We start from the raw sequence: 18,702 nt of genomic DNA, 5'->3' as shown, positions 1-18,702 counted from the left end.
AGCGCGCACGAGACACACTTTAAAATTAACATAATTATCGTTTTTATTTGATATTCGATTTAAATGAAACAAGCACTAAATGTTAACCTAAGCTTATTGTAAAGCATTTATCATAATAAAAATGACTGATTCAGCTATTGTGGAGATTAGCGTGCAAAGTCACAGACAAAATTTTAAAATCTGATATTTTAAGTTTAATATTCATTGTTTTTTACTTTAAAGTACTAAAAGTACAAACTCAGCTCATTTGTGATTTCATTATATGTATTGATTATTCAGTTTTAATAAAGTAAAATTAACAAAAACATTAGCCATTCGCAACATCAAAAAGTAGGCAAAGCGTATGCATGCTTACGTATTTTACGATTATTTTTCGTTTTGTAAATTTATATATTCAATTATCAACCAAAAAATGTTTTGTGGCACTTCCAAAAGCAGATTATCATTAATTTGGTCATAATTTACACCTAGCTAAATTATTCAAAGAGGGAGCAGCCCTATTTGGCGGGCAACCGCAGTCCGCCGTCCGCCTTGTCAAATATTAAAACGGAACGAATTTAGAACTTTCTCACACAACACGCTCCCAATAATTTCCATACTTTATTCATATTATACCGGTAGACTTAAGAACCCCATTGGGGAAATTGGACTAGCAAACATACCGGTGTATATACCCAGTTAATTTTCTATGCCTATGAATTATAAAGGCACCGTGTCTACGTGCTAGTACTTAAAGTTCGGCGTAAATATTAAGCACTCTTGTTAAATAATTTTGATTTTACTTTATAACCCTTTCTCTGGCAGAAAGCCTCATAACGTAAAATGCATTTTGGGCATTCGCTACCGATCTGCCTATTTCTACTGCAAAATGTAATCTTGCAGGTTTAGCATGAGTTATCTCTTCTTCTAATTCGAGATTTTCGAGAGAAAATTGACATTTCGAAGAAGAGATAACTTTTTTCTTCGGGCTCATGCTAAGCCTGCCGAATGCTGGTTAGCATATCGCTATTAAAACTGCAATTACGTTCGCTACGTTGTAGCTGTAATTTCGTACATATTATACATATTATATGTTTAAAAAGGTTATAAAGATTTTAAAATATATTTGGATATAATATTATTACATATGTAACATCATATAATATTGATATTTGTTATATGGGTAAATACTTTTCTACGCCACGTAACATTTTTTTTAGAACATGAGAGCACGACATTGGATTGTAAAAAATCCAGATTTTTGCTGCATCATAAGGATTATTAAAAAAGGTAGATATTAAAAAAATGTTGAAAAACCGTAAAAAGCAGCGATGTTGCAGTCTTTTATGATCCTTGGTTACAACTCCTTCAAAAGTCTGTTATAATACACTCAACAGGCAGATTTGATAGCGCATGCGTGCTGTTTAGTCAGGGTTCTCTTTGTGAAAACTTTTCAGTTGGCCGTTCTGTATAACTTCGAATGGTTGTACCCGCTGTCTCCCATTTCTCACTTAAGTCCGAGACAATCCTCGAAGATAACAAAAAAGTTGTGATGGACTAATACCATGGATCATTCAACTCAGTTCGTGTTCCTAATACTGTGCTCCAGTTTGTATCGATTCTTTTTACTAAATGTTGTATTTTACGTCGCGTGCTTAAATTTTTCTCGTGTCGTGTGTAATTTTCTCGTCATTCTACATTTTGATTACAACCTTCGGCTTCTGTTGTGTTTTGTTTTCTACATTTAATTTAACACGATGTTTAGATTAGCACTTGTTTTATCATCATATGTATAATTCGATTGGGAGGGGTAAATCAATTTAATATATAATAAAGTTACAAAGAAAATAATTGATAAAGGTAGATAAAGATTTGCGGAACAAACAAATGAACAACTACCGCAATGTGTTCCGTAAAGCGCTATCGCACGTATTTTGAAAAAATAAAATAAAATAAAACTGTTTATGGCGAAATAATCCCTAATGGATATTATTACAGTTTTTAAGTTATTTACTGTAGATCCGTAGATCGCAGGGTCATATTTGGCTCGAAGAACCATTCAAACTGCTGCGGTTGCTGGCGACATAAATAGATTCAGAGTGTGACAGATAAGGAAAAGTGTCTGTAGCACAGATATAACTCTTGCATTCAAAGTAAATAGAAAAAAGGTGCAGTGAGCTTGAGAAGGATCTATACGCAATGTTGCCAACATAAGCTATCAAAGTAAAATATAAGTGACTGAAATTAATACTGAATTAATTTATTATTCCATGAATCATTACCATTTCAAGTTTACTTAACTTCAATAAAGCAGAAAATTGTTTTACTCGAAGTAGTAAAACCAACAATCGTTATAATATCATCAGCCCACATCAACATGAGAACAAACATTATCAGATCGATTATTTTAACTTACCACGTTTACGACATTACGTATATGTCAGATATTTGGACTGCGTAGTCCAAATGGTGCATTTTTATTTGGCCTTATATTTGTTTTTAAAAGCCTTTTTGAATTCATAATAACATAATTGTACAAGCAGCGGCACGTTCACCTTTGTGGGCGTTCATTTATATGCGTCTTGTAATAAGGCGGTTGAATGACCAAAGTACAAAGCCCAGTTGTATATTGTGAGTCTATTAAAGTTCAAAATGTGCTTACACCTTAATTTAATAAAGTTCACAAGCAGCCAATTAGAAAATCCCACTACCGTTAAAAATATTTCATCATTCATTTATTCATTGCGTCGTATGGATTGACAAAGATGTTAATGTCAATTTCATATGCTACGTCTTTAATTAAGTATTTACTATTATTACGTATTTATGTTAAAAGTATTATGAAAATGTAAATCACAGTAATTAAAGTTAAAAAGTTCATAATATAACTATAACTAATTAATAGTACATTCGCTAAAATTTGATTAATCAATATATTTCAAAAAAAATAAAACACAACACAACAACACAAAAAGTAATTTTAAAGTGAATTGTTATTGTTATTTATGTAATTATGTAAGTATGTTATTTATGTAAGTATTGTTTTATCATCCAAAAATTCACCAATTGTATAATAAGTTTTATGTATTAGCACTTTTTTTTAGTCTTTTGGTAAATGATGTTGTATTTTGTTCAGATTTGATACAACTTGAAAATACCATTTTATTAGAGATTTGAATTGACATGGCTAGGAGACTGGATCTATACATTTATGTTGGATTTTGGCATGATTAAATTTTTTTTTGGTGTCTGTTATGGTGTTGGAAAGAGACGACGACAATAATACTAAATATTAAATACCTAAAGTATGATCACGGTGGTCTGAAGTTATAGGTGTCCCAAACACAGAAAGAAACTACGACACCGAAAAGGGAGTCAAAGACTTTATGACTCTGATCAATCCACACAACTTTTAGAACGTCAATTTGAGTACAGTAAGAAATTTCTAAAAATCGAAATAGAAAAAATGTTTAAGAATTTACATGTATCAAGAATACAAAAAGAGTATAATGATTTACCCTGTTTTCGTATCGTTATGTATTCAATATACAGGTGGTGGTAGAAAGTACCTTAAATACTGTAGATAAAAATAATACTGAAAAACGACTTCATTTTGGTTTTAAAAACAATTCGAACTACATTCAAAGATTTTTAAATATTCGCCTGTCTAAACCGTGTATCGAACCTGCCAAATGTGAAAAAAAAATTTACTATACTATCGAATGTCTCGATCATAAGGATTGTTTTCTTGTAAATAACTTCTAAAAGGAAACGCAAAGTTATTTTCCTGAACATAATTTCAAATTAAATGTTAAATTTCATGGTCTTCCTTTTTCCTTAAATGCAGTTCGAATTGCTTTTAAAATCGCAATGATGTTTTCCTTCAGTAAAATTTTCTATCTATGGTATTAAAGGTACTTTCCCGTGGCGTAGCCGTGAGACGCCCTGTGTATATCTTAAAAAACGTCATTAATATAGTCAACAGCACGGTGGACTTCGTACTTTAGGCTGTATTTATACGTGGGTTCATACTATGAATTCTTAACATTACGCATTACTTTGTTGAAACAGTCTATACTAATTATCTCTAGTTAAAATAGACTAGCACTGAATTGAATAAATAGTCATGGTACCTAAAAATGCTAAGTCGTGTCTGCGGAACCCGCAGCTATTTACTGGCTTGTTAGTGGCCTTTAATCTTCATCGACACATTTAACTGTATGCCTATTTGCGAAGTAGAGCGGATGTTCTACCTATTTCCTGGTAATGTTTGTTCCTTTGTTCGATACAAACATATAAAAAGTTGTATGTTTTTCATAAGTTGATTTATACTCGAGCGTATGTAGCATTACTCGTGTTGAAAATATAGTAAAACTGAGCAGTTAACACATGTTACAGGTTTCATACCACGATATGACTTCTCTTAACATTTCAGAACACACTTTTCACATTCCATGGTAAAGTTTTTACTGGCAACCGGCAAAGTACAGGATAAAAATTTATGGTGCTAAACTGATTTACATACGAAGTTACCCATATTACGTTTTTATCATAATATGTAGAGTGAAAAAGCTAAGGAAATAACGCTGAAAATTGTGATAATAAATAAAAAGGAAATAAATTAATTTGCTACTCGACAAACCCAGTGGAGGTTAAATTTGGCAAAATAGCTGCGCTTGTGATGATTTTTTTTTCATGCAGGCAATTCTACCACTCTTCCTTCGCATAAAATTAACAATATAATCAACACAATCTCAACTACAGTTACAAATACTACCACTAAAAATATACCCGATATGTGTTTCGTCTCTCTATGAGGCATCCTCTGAGGTTTTTGATTGTTCGACGCTCTGCCGAAGAATAAGTTCGCTCGAAACGGTTAGTCGTATACATATCCACCTCACTACTCCCACCATTACCAACGTTCAAATTTGGAAATACCGATACTAACGGTGATTAAAAAAAACACGATGTCAAGTGACTGGAAGAACTAGTCGTGTGCCTGGTCCATAACAGTTGCAGTCCCATGTGCCTGTAATTTCATCAGCACCCTTACCCTTCAAAACCGGAACACAGCAATGCTCACATTACTGCTTGGCGGCAGGAATAGGTAAGGTGACAGTACTTCCCTGGACGAACTCTTTCATAATGAGCTTGAGTAAGCAGTATACTCAATGATGATGAGTGATGACGCAACATTAAATAGTTCATTTATTATATGTACATCCCCGATTGTTGTATCTAATCATTTCTATCTTTTCGAAAAGACCCTGACGTAGTCCTTATACGCAAAAATTTATGATTTCGTAAGAATGGGAATCTTGTAAAATTGGATTTGTTTCTAATAAATATTCAGCGAAATTACGCCTTTCTGGTTGCTTCTGCGTAAACGAAGAAACATGCTCTTTATATCTAGCTATTTTGCACGATTTAACCTCCACTGAGTTCGTGGAGTAGCAAATTAATTTATTTCCATTTTTATTAACATGGAGTTCCGCAAAGTAACGCCTTAATTTATGAATTACGTCATAATAAACCTTTTATTTTCTTTAGGTATAGTTGAAGTCACTATAGTGATAAACTATTTGGTGCAGCTAGCGAATAACTACAAATGAAGACCGGAAATCAACAATAGGTATTGAGTCTTTCTTCTTGTCCTCATTACTTATGCCAATATTGTTATGTCTGGTATCATTTAATTTATTTTAATATTTTGTTTAACCTTTACTATATAATCATAATAATCTTAGTTATCTTTGTTGAAATATCTGTATGAAATAAACATATAATGCTCCACTACTGTCCATCTCTAGCTGATCCAATATGTGATTTCAAGTTTTTTTGTATTGATTTATGACATCACTCGACATCGCGTCAAAATGTCCAATAAAAGGGACAGAGCGTACGTCATATAACGAGTGTAGAAGTAACATACATATGCCTCATTTTATAGCGACGTATTTAGCGTTCATGTGAGTGTTCTTAATGTAAGTATAAAAGAAAATACTTCCAACTTCCAGAAATCCTTGCCTTCTCCGAGCGCAGTTCAACTAATGAACAAATACGAAAATCCAGACCAATGTGCCCTAAAAGCAGGGTTCTCCTTAATTAATAAAAATTCAGTAAATTTAGTGAATGAATTTTAGATCTAACGAATTCACTTTTCTAATTTACATAATAAATATTTAAAGCTGGTAGATGTTATAGAAATAATATAGTCATAGGGAAAACCTTGTAATCAGAGACGTATAGACTTCATAGTAACAACTGGTCCCCAGTTAAAACTCCTAGCAGCACAAAATTTTAAATTTTAGGTTAAATGTATTTAAAAAATACAAATTTACACGGACAGCTATTAAATTTAAACTTATTACTAGTTATAGCTAAAGGTAGGTTATTACTTAGTGTACACTCCGCATATTAGCTTGGTGCAGCAAGCGAACAGTTAGCTAGGTGAAGACTGACAATCAGCAATGCTGAGTCTTTAACCTTTTTGTCCATATCACTCAATTGCTTTTTTTTCCTATTCGTTTTTTAAGTATTGTGTTCCTTGTGTTTTGTGGAGCAATAAATACCTTTTTATTTTATTTTTATTATAGATATAGGTATCTGATAGCGAAGAGTCCTTAATATCTATAGCACGCTTCAGCTTATCTTAAGAAATTTTTGTAAAATTAACATTGTCACTTAATTAATGGATTTTTAATCATTTATTGAACAGAAAAAACAAAAACACATTTAGTAACAAGGAAAACGCAAACAAAAGGTACTGCTTATTTCTAACAGAAATTTCTTCCTGCTGACTTAAATACAGGAGACAATAATTACAATAACGGGTTTATGTGCACAACAAAACACAAATTATGTAATAATAAATAAAATAATATCGAAAACATTAAATTATTAAAACTATATAAATACTTAGATAAACACATATTTTGCACTCTGATATCTATAAAATGAATGGACCAGTCGATAAATCATGTTCCTTAAATCTCATTTTGAAAATTGCTAAGGATTTACTATCATGAACAGTAATGGGAAGTGCGTTCCAAAGTCTGACCGCATGAACAGTGAAGGAGTGAGATTCGGTCATATTTACGAAGGCCAAAAATGAACCTTATACATAGATTTTGCAAGCGTTCAAGCCTATTTACCAGCTCTTCTGTAGCATCTAAATAGCAGGAATCACCGTAGTCTAAGAAATGTAAAAGAAAAGGAGTTTTAAAGGCAAGCGCAAGGAGAAATGGACTTTTCGACTGACTTCATTAATTAACATGATTATTCCGACATTTGTGCACCGATGATGATGATTCTTTTTTTTGTTGGAAAAGGAGTACCTCACTAGTGATCTCACTCAAATTGGAAAAAACATTCCACCTCGGTGGCAAACTAGAGGATAAATTCGGTTTATTGAATTTCACTCACTTTCCGTTAACTGATTACATTAAAACTTGGAATATATGTAATGCCAATGATAATGAAATGTTATGTCAGACAGATGCGAGGATCTCCTCAACATTGTACAGCAGCTACATTATGTTAATTTTTTTTTTGTATTGTTTCTGTTTGTTTCGATGAGGACTTGCATATGCATTTTTATCGTTAAGTGGCGAACGTAGCGATTACGGATAAGCATACATTGAGGTCGGTCTTTTTTTTATAAAGAAGAAGTAATTATTTTGAACACACGATCCGTCTACATTATTTCACGAGTGAATTGCTCTGGACGAGTATCCTGGCCAAACTAATAAAATACTGCCTACTCAGCAACCATCTTTTTCATTCCTATGAAAAATAACATGTTCACTTAATTATATGAATTAGTATGGGAGATCAACTGGATTGCGATCAGGTTGGGGAGTCACCGCACTTATAAACATTGAATTGGCTTGAGCTGGTCGAGCTAAGTTTTATCTCCATTCATTAAAAGCGAAAAGACTTTGCGTGTCACGTCGGCGATCCGGGTGGAAGCGAAACGCACACCGGCTTTATCGCTTTGTAATACATCGACATAAGGATTTTTCTGGCAGGCATAATGCAATCGCACTAAGCCGTATCGGTAGGTATGGTAACTCACTTATGAGAGACAGTAATTAGCAATGCTCAGGTGCCAAACACAAATAACGTATGTTTTCGTCACAGTAATAAATTGGATTACTGCATTAAGATTTGAAACTAATACCGCAACGACAACGACCTACGAATATGATGTTTTGGCCCCCCAAACGGGCCCCCCGAACGGGGCACCCAACCGGGGTCCCCAACCGGGCCCCCCAACCAGGCCCCCCAACCGGCCCCCCAACCAGGCCCCCCAACCGGGCCCCCAACCGGGCCCCCAACCGGGGACCCCAAGCGGAGTTCCCAACCGGGGCCCCCAAGCGGGGTTCCCAACCGGGGCCCCCAGCCGGCCGGAATTGATTTTAATTGCAAATTTAATTGCAATTAAAATCAATTCAATTGAAATCATTGATTTAATTGCAATTGATTTCAATTAAATTGATTTTTTATCTGATTGAATTATTGATTGAAATTTAATTGATTAACGCCCAACACTGCTTCAGACTACTCAAGTCCTCAACTACTTATAGGTATAGATAGTGTTTGAGCTCAAATTAAATTGGCCTCCACTCGAATTATTGGCTTACAGATGGTGACTTTATTGACTTTTTAGAGTACGCTGTTTTGTGTCCCCTCGATACAAAACAGTATACTTTTATATTTAAGTATAATTTTATATTTATTTAAAATTTTATTACACTGTATAATTTTATATTTCAGTTTAATGAACTATTTTCATTTTTCTAATAAAGGGGAAAGGACTTATTTGCCCACAACCCTAAATTTCATTAAAAAATTATTCATATAAGTTACAAAAAATTGAAGTGTGAATTGTTACTTATAAATATATGTAAAGAATATTTCTCGTTGACTTCAAAACTTAAAACTTAACAAAAAAAAAAAACTTAAACTGTCCGTCCTGAGTCGAAAATAGTGGGTATTGAACAGTATTATTGAATGCTGTAGACGAATAACGTACCCTAAACTGAAAAACGCAATTGTTTTTGTCTAGAAAGAAGTGATTAGTTAAATTAAGTTCTTTTTCTCTATTTTATTTATCTAGATCGCTTGTTGTTTGCTTACATCTTAAGTGTATTTAGATGTAAGCAAACAACAAGTTACTTTTATTGTTATCAATGAAGCTGATAAACCGACTTGTTCGTTGTTCTAAAGTTGGCCCCTTTTTCAGATGCATATTTTAGGATAGCAGAACACCCTCTAGACACTGGTAAGGTATCACTTTCAAAATTCGTATTAATTTCGCAAAGGAGGCCCGTAAGAAGCCGTACAATAATAAATTACATTTTAGCGATGAAGTACGAAAACGGTAAATCTGATACAAGGTTGATGTAAATTTAAGTAGCCTTTACATTATTAATAATATTTATTTACTTCTTGTCAAATTTATCTTAAGGGTGCCGCGTAGAAATTTATAGTAAACTACATATAAATAATCCATCTTCACGCTGGGTAATAAAGTACGTCACATTAAATGAGTTATCTTATCAAAAATACCAAGTATAAAATACTAGTTACTTTTGTGTACAATGCAATTCATTTGTATATTTTTACTACTGGATGCTACCTCATAACAGCAATGTATAGGATGCTTATAAATATAAGCTTAATATTAGTAGTAGAAAAAAAATATTATTAATATTATTAATATTTTTCCTTCTGTAAGAGTTCATCCAAGACGGTACTGCCACCACACCTATTTTTACCATCAAGCAGTAATGCGAACTATACTGTTTGTGAAACTACGGGCACATGAGAATAGTCAACTTTATGTCTCGGGGTCGCCACGATTTAAAGTTTTGAATGGCATTGTAACTGTTATAGGTAGGTGTGTCGCTTACCATCAGACACAACGTATTCGTTCCGTTACTTGGTATCTACAAAACAATCTTTCACTCTTTTGGAACATCCTGTATCGTTACAATCGAAGCGGCACAGGATACATATATATTTAAAATACTTCGTTTAATTTCAAGGCAATTTCAGGTTCGTGTTTACATACGAGCCTGAAATTGCTTACGCAAATTCGGCACTTTGCATGCATGCTCGCATCCCGCTGTGCCAACGTCTGTAAGTGCATGTATTGACTCGCTCTGCTAAGTTGTCTGTCGCATGTTAATTTAACAGATATTTCTGCTACACCGCAGCAATTGTAACTATAATCATTCAGAGGCAGCTTCCGCTTCGCCGCCTCTAAATTTTGGAATAACCTTCCACCACCGGTGAAGACAGCCGAGTCTTTTTACACTTTCAAACGAAAGTGCAAACAATGGCTTATTTTGCAACAGAAGTCGTCATGTTCCTGGTCGGTTGTGGAATAGTAATTCGTATTTTCTGGTAACAGACGTTTGTACCCTTTGTCGTCCTGGGGGTCGATTCAGAACCTTACGCTAAGTCAGTTGTCGACTGATTCGATTTGACATCGTACGATTTCTTTTCATTTTTATTCACAACACCCGAATCGAACGTTAAACTGTCGTATTCGAAACCGAACCGATATGGCGTCACTCCCGTACGATTCCTCGAACTTCTCGACCGGCAAAGGCTACAAACGTTATACAGAATCCAGTTATAGAATGAAAATTACCGAACGTCCTATAGTTTACAATGCTTGAATGTAATATGGAAATCTCATATTATTTTAATAAAGTCTGGATTTTGTTCAATTTTATTAATTTCTTTTAATACAAGACTAATGCATTCCTATACTTTAGGTCTTTAAAGGTATTAAAAATGTATATAAAAGAATTTTCATTTTTCTTATAATCTATTTCACCAGCTAACTCCGTAAACGCTGTTGGATAACGATATCTTATCCGAATCCGGTTCGAACGTTTAAGTGAATAGCTCGGAAAGCGCCCTTCGATTTGAGAACGATATCCAATCGATCGATTCGATTAAAATATCGAAGAGTTCTGAATCGGGGTTCAGATTAGATTTGTTTGTTTTTACTTAATGTGTGTATTATTATCACTCGTAACCAGTAAATGGACATTTCTCCAAAGCCGCAATTTTCAGTGTCCATGCACTAAACTCCACTTATTTATCAAAACAAAAATCTACAAAAAAAAGAGAGTACAATATAGGTCGAAAGCTAACTGGAGAACACAAAATTTTCCCAATAAACCTTTCGGACCTAATGAAAAAAAATCCGAAAGGTCTAAAACCTGATAACAGTGGTGTGTCCCGAATGCAGAATCCCACACAAAGTGTCATTTTTCTGAAAATTGAAAGCGTATATCAATATTAGACTTTAGTTCACGTATAATATGTTAGATGACAGTACTTCTAATCTGAATTTCACAATAAACTAGACAAGAGTTTTATCACAATACCAAGATTGCTGCGTCCCAGGCTTACGAGGTAATTCGGTGGTAGTTACTAATCATGCTACACATCAGAAGTGAAGCATTTTAGAAGCTTCGGAATACGAACGTATTGTTCGTCCATCACCTGCGGCTGGAAAAAACAGGTGGACGATTTATTGACGATTTTAGGACTTATTGCGTGTAAATACGTAACTCGGTGGATTTGGTCGAGGTTGACTTTTGAATTCGCTTTTTAATTCGTATACGATATTTCAAAAACCAAATTTTATGATTGTATGTAATATTTTTTATACCTACTATGTGTTGTAACGACTAAAATATAATAACAATTTACAGATTTTACAAGTATAGTCGTTTGCGAGTAATATCAAAAATAAGTATATTTTCTGAATCCCGTGGCCTTGGATTCAGTGGATTTTATGCTGCCGAATTCAGAAAAGCTTCCACCGAAGTCGGAAATCCTGCATTCGAAGCCATATTTTTTTTTTGAAAAGCAAGAATTTTATACGTTTTTTCATATAAGCGTTTAGTTAATATTGTTAATTTTCACAATTTTATATTACTACTTGCTTCCCACTGAAAATGAAAAAGGAATATCAAAATAGAAACCAAAATATGGAAATCAAGAAGATGAAGGAACGTGCTAGAAAAGCAAACACAAAAAGGGATCCGATTATGTATGAAAGGTTTAAAGACAAAGATAGACAGAGGTGTGCGAAAAAAAAAGCGGAAGGAAAGATTTTAAAGCTGCATGAGTTACCTCGTCATGTACAAAAAGTAATGAAAGATTTTAATCGTGCAAATTTCCAAAAATTTAAGATGAAATTTATTGGCGTTATTCTGATCGATTTATAAATAAATTTTAGTTTTTGAAGCCTGGTTTAATAGTTAGTCATATTAATAAATGTTTATGTACTTTATGTACTTTTTCATAATATTTTATACAAAAATTACGCCTTTTCAAGAAATCCTGATTTCGGTGGTAGCTGAATTCGGTGGATCAATTATGTCATTAAGTATTAAAAATCTAGTTGCTCAATGAACGGAATCTTATGTAAGTTTGAGTTCTCTTTCCTTCCCTCTCAATGTTTTTACTGACATTAAGAAAAAAAATTCGACAACTGAAGTCAGACAATTTAGCTCTTCTAGGAGAAAAGCCCAAATAAATAGTTAGATTTAAGTTATATTAACGATGTTTGTGTTATTGTAGCCCTTCTGTTCAAAATTATGTTCTGACAATGTCCGACAGAGAACACAGGCGCTGACTAAAAAACAAAACTGCTGTGGATTCGTCGCTTTCATCACTCATAATGTATTAGTAAATCGTATAGTAAGATTTTCTACATATAATGTGTGTGTGTTAAATGAATAAAGTCCTATTTAATTTAATTTTAATTTTATATAAATGTTTAAGGCGAGTCACCGCAGGAGAAGCGGGAAAAAATGATTTGTTATTAAATAACGGTGTTATAAAAAACAAGATACACCAAAGCATATTGTCCAAGTGCTAATTCGTTATACGACAAGATGTGCTTTATCTGATCATATAAAATCCCGAAACCAGGCTAAAATAAAAGTCTAAAATGAATTATTCAGGAAGACCATATCTAACTTTGCACATAATTTTTGTATGGAGCCATTTATTCTTAAGTACTACAGAGAATCTGCTAAATTTCGGTTTTCAACGGAAGCCCTATATTAAATTCACATTTATTCCATAACTTAAAAATTGTCCGCCGATTTAACGATACGCCGCGCCGCCCGTTGCCCCATCACTCGACATCGGACGCTTGTCGACGTCGGATCTATATCAAATGTTCTCTGCCTGTTCTTATTTTATTCATATTAATTTTAAGCGCGCAGATTGCGGGACGCGAGATAACACCTACACCTCAACTCCTAAAATCTAGGCTCGTGTTCAAATATCTCGTTAACTTTCAAAGGCTCTTAAAATAACTGTCCTTAAATAATGACGACTTAAAATGAATCGGGTTTTCGTTATGTAAAAGGTGATTTTCTGAAAACAGCTGAAAGGTTCATATTTTTGCGTAACTAACTTAGGGTAGGTGCTCAAAATTAATAATGATCAATCTCGATCTCAATCGATCATCAATCACTTTATACGCAAAGTTTGGCACCCAGCTATATAGATTAAATTACAATTCCGAAATTTAAAAACGCATCGTTAAGGATATTTTAAATTAACTTGAAACCACTTAACACGGCATTCCTATGAGTAAACAACCCCATGATGCAAGTTTGTACGTCAAATTGTAATTGACAAAGGTTATTTGTCTTAATAATATAGCAGAAATCGTCAGCAAAAATTTTAGATTGCTGCGGTTGCTTTTTTTGACAATATTTACATGGACATTGTTTATTTTCCTCATCCCAATAACAACGTGAATAATGGATAAGTTTCACATGAGTTATTACCAAAATTAGGGATAAGTATCTATAAACGTTATTATTCCACATTAAGCAATGGATTCGATATGATAATGTATTCTTATCTGGAAAAATATGGCTAATAACAATACCAATCGAGTAGGATTCAATCTCGTTGAAAGCCTATTCCTATACATGTCCGGTTGTGACAGCAATGCATTATTCATGGTCTATTTGAGAGATACATAGCGAAAACAATGTCTTTATTGTGTTTCTGACTTATCTTTTTGCATTAATCCGTTTGTACTCTTGTAGTACATATCTTTTTACCTTCAACTCCATCTTACCTATTTTTGCAGCCAGGCAGTAATGTGAACATTATTGTGTTTCAGTTTTGAATAGTAAGGGTGCTGGTGAAATTACAGTTATATTAGATTTGTCAACTTATGTTGCAGGTAGGGTGACAGGCACTGGCAGTGTCCCTCTGGTCTTAGTGATTTACAGCTCTGAGTGAAACTATTTGATTTTAAATTCGGTACTTAATAATTGTGTATAAAAACATATTTTATTTACCTCAGTCGTCCAGTCCCTTCGAGATCATGGACGTTGCGTCACACGTCCTTAACGTCGAGGTAAATAAAATATGTAATAAGTTTATTGAATGTCAGGATGTTTCAACACTATGATATTAACTTATTTTTCGTGAATTTAAGCATTTAATTGCGTACAAATTTTTCATTGATTTTTCATCTCAAAGACTTGAATCTACTATAGATATTGTTGTTTCTTCCACATTCTATTACCAAATTTCTAATGATGGTTTGATTATTATTGCAGCAATAAAATTATATAAGTAAGCATAATATTGCTGTAGGTCTGATATATTAAATAGGATGTAACAAAAGGGCCCGATCTTATTTCTTCAGCCAGTGAACCGTGACCGAGTACGAACTCGTGATAACAAATTATTTGAATCCACGGAAAAAATATATGTAAAAATTTTCCATGTAAAATGTGCTCGGTTATCGGTTTGTATAGGAAAACCAAAAAATATATTTGAATTTTTTTTATTATTTCAAAATCAAGTCATTAAATTTGTATTATTTGAATATATTATTTTGAAATATTATTTAATATTATATTACTATACTCGAATACTGAAATAAATAAAAACTGCTACTGAAAGCAGTGACACAGAAAGATGGACTTCGTGATTTAATTTTTTTTGCTATTCTTTCTTTTTTGCTATTATTATTTCCAGCGCGCCCACGAATTTTCTAGATAAATGTTGTTTAAAATAGAAATACTAATTTATACGGTAATACCAAAGAATAAGATGCTTCGTGTTACATACATGTTATATATGTACATGCATAAAAATATGATATTATAATTATGTAATTTAATAAACTAAATGCATAATAATAATATCACGGAGTAAATAAACGCAATTATTACGAAGATTTAATTGACAAATGTTATTATTATTATTTATTAATAGTATTGTACTAGAATAATTTGCCGATTAATAAATAAATAATTAATTTTTATTTGATTAATTATAAATAAGTACATTGATTTATTTTTACAATACTAAAATACATTTGACAATCATATCAAAATGAAATCATTTGACTTTCTGAATATATTTGCTTAGATTTATTTATTTTCATTGTATTAATATTATAATTAATAATGTAATTATCTTAGAATAATAACGCATAGAATGATAGTTTCATATCAAACGAACTGTCACAAGTGAGGCAAAAACCAAATTCATGTAGGCGTAAGCAACTTGTAACTACGCTCGTCGGCACGCACACAAATATACAAATAATGATGCCATGGAATAACATTTCCCTCAAAAGTGGGGAAATTGTATCTTGCTTAACTCATCATTAAGTTAAAGGTGCCTACAGATTTGCCCGACATTGTCGATCAGGTGCCTACAGATGTGCTCGATTTTGTCGATCGACAATGTCGATCAGGTGCCTACAGATATGCTCGGTTTTGTCGATGAAAAACGAATATAGCACTTATTTGTAAACCCAAGATGGCGGACACGATTTTTCAAAAAAATGCAATATGGGTATCATTTTCGAGGTATTTGGGGATGCTCATTACGAATATGGCACTCATTTCTAAATCCAAGATGGCGGACACGAGTTTTCAAATAAATGCAACATGGGTATCATTTTCGAGGTACTTGGGGGTGCTCATTACGAATATGGCACTCATTTCTAAATCCAAGATGGCGGGCACGATTTTTTCAAAAAAATGCTATGTGGGTATCATTTTCGAGGTATTTGGGGATGCTCAATGTGAATATGGCACTATTTGTAAATCCAAGATGGCGGGCACGATTTTTCAAATAATGGCAAGTTGGGTATCGTTTTCGAGGTATTTGGGGGTGCTCATTACGAATATTGCTTTTGTTTGAACTGTCGTGTTTGCCATCTTGGATTTAGAAATGAGTGCCATATTTGTATTGAACATTCCCAAACATCTCGAAAACGATACCCAACTTGCCATTATTCGAAAAATCGCGCCCGCCATCTTGGATTTAGAAATAAGTGCCATATTCGAAACCTAAAGCCGAAAATGCCATAAGCAAACATTAAAGAAAATAACTGTTAAAATAGATTAAAAAATCGCTTAAGAATGCTCCCCTTTTAAGAAAATAAAATATTTCAATATAAAATATTTCGCTTGAGTTACGAAAATAAAGACATATAATAAGCTATCAAAGTTGTACTGGTGGTGCCAACACTATAGTAGAAACAAATATATACTGTAAATTTGTTGCAATATGTGCTCCTATTCAAATAAAATTAAAAGAAATAATTATTCAATAAAGCATGAACGCAGAGCCGTTAAAAGTATTATAAAATAATTAAGTGTCCCAATCACTTTCATCACAAGTTAACGAAAACATTTAATGTTTATTCAAGTAAATATTATTGTTCAAGATGCGCAAATAAATCGAAATTACAGGCACCACTAAAATTTACGTAATATAATTATTTTGAAACAGAATAGCAAAATGGGGAGAAAAAAAATTCGTTACTTTGCAACACTTTCGTATCTTGTTGCCGCGAAATTATTTTTCTGTTTTAGTGAATATTTACATAAAAATATGAGTTGAAACGCATTACTTACTTGTGGAATGCGATGTTAGTGTCTATTTTATGTTTGTCTGTTGTATTTTTACACCCATTTACCGCACATTTCGTCATTTTTAGCAAAAAATTTTGGAGCTGTTCGCGGTGCAATATGACCTTGAGCACTAACAGCCCGCGCGCTCCTGAGACGCGTTTGGAACCCTCTAACTTGCCTCACTTAGCGTGTGCGGGCTAGGTTTCTATGCGTTATTATTCTAAGGTAATTATGTTAAAAATTGACATTACTGCGCCCTTACAGGTACATGTTTGATACTTTACCAAGTACTATCAGACCTAAATGTACTTAATAATATGTTTTGAAATAAACGATATTATTATTATTATTACAAGTAATGTAAATTACGCAAACAACATACCTACTCACTTACCTAATAAAACAGCTAACAACTACCTAGCAACACAATTTTATTAAATTACCTCGTGAAGAAACTTCTCCCAAAGAATATTAACAGTAAACAATGTCATGTTTCGACCGTAACAATATCTCAATCAGATTTCAACTTAATGAGATTTTATTTGAAGGCTAATTTGACTTAGGAATACGTTGTGCTGTCGTTATAAAGGTGGCCTATATCCGCGTTCCGAGTTTTGTTTGATTACAGGTGTTAGTTTGTACGTATTAATTTATGTAGGTACTCTGAGAGGGGTAGAATAGATATAATCTGTTTTAAGACATAAAATACACTTATATTGTTAAACGTACTCAAGACCACAAATTAGTAATGAACCCACAAAAGTTCCAAATTGTCTAAGTTTGTTTTACGTTTTTGGAAAGGAAAGAAATGTGCAAAGTAAGGAAAACGAAATATAAAGTTTAATAACTGCGGCTATCTTTGGGAACTTGGTTGTTCTTCTCTTCACCAGCCGTCGACAAGTTCGCAAACAGACATATATACATACGTATAGTAAATAATTAATTAACTACGTTTAAGATGAAATCTGAAGTTAATAACGTGTCGCTATTAAGGCGAGAAACAAATAGATATAATACAGCTAAAGCTTTTTGTGTGCGAAGAGATCACGTTATTGTATTATATTAATTGGATATTTGTCAACTGTAATATCGCAGTTGCATTATAGAATACACATACCGTATTAAATATTTTGGAAATCACTATTCTAGGAGCAGACAATACTTGGCGTGATTTTACGGTCTTTACAGAGGCAAGCCTTAAATCTATTCATGTCTATATATTTTCTACTTCAACGCCGTAAGAGAATTAGAGCTTAATCTTAAAGAGAAATTACTTGGATCATATATTTTGAAATTCCCTTGCCCCAAAGATAAATCATATCTCTAATTAAATAAATATGCATCTGCTTGTTCATGATTGGATGTGTGTAAAAGAAACATACCTTCGATACTAAATGTTCAGGGCGTGTGGTTATGTTGAACAGATTTATGATTTATGAGAAACATTAAATATGTCAAATGGTTTGCTAACATTAAAAGTGCGTTTTACTACCTTCAAAATTGAACTCCGAAAAGGGGAGAATTTATTCCGGAGAAAAGTAATTGACGCTCGCAAACAAAAAGATTAACTTATTTCTGTTCCCGCGAGATGAAATAGGAACGTTATGCCACAAAGGCATGTTGAATCTGTTTCTCCTTTACGCTTGCTTTTGCTTTCCCTTATCAATTTGCGTCGTTACATTAATTAAGTTTTTTAATATGTATTTATTTTCTTTGGTTTCTTAATGGTTTTCATTTTAGCATATTTATGACAGTATCCCAAATTTTATTG

At 33.1% G+C, this 18,702-nt stretch overlaps 1 protein-coding gene across 1 annotated transcript in view; it reads left to right on the top strand.

Annotated features, from left to right (window-relative positions):
* Nucleotides 1–1,476: 1,476 nt before the first annotated feature.
* Nucleotides 1,477–18,702, top strand: part of LOC113227099 — a 60,167-nt gene continuing 42,941 nt past the window's right edge. The window contains exon 1 of the mRNA XM_026459971.1: nucleotides 1,477–1,587. Coding sequence (XP_026315756.1) covers nucleotides 1,545–1,587 — 43 coding nt within the window. The 5' untranslated portion in view covers nucleotides 1,477–1,544. The remainder of the gene's footprint in view (nucleotides 1,588–18,702) is intronic.

This window comes from Hyposmocoma kahamanoa, unplaced genomic scaffold (assembly GCF_003589595.1).
Source record: "Hyposmocoma kahamanoa isolate Upper Pololo Valley unplaced genomic scaffold, ASM358959v1 202, whole genome shotgun sequence".
NCBI lineage: Eukaryota > Metazoa > Arthropoda > Insecta > Lepidoptera > Cosmopterigidae > Hyposmocoma > Hyposmocoma kahamanoa.
This window is presented reverse-complemented; position numbering and strand designations above follow the sequence as displayed.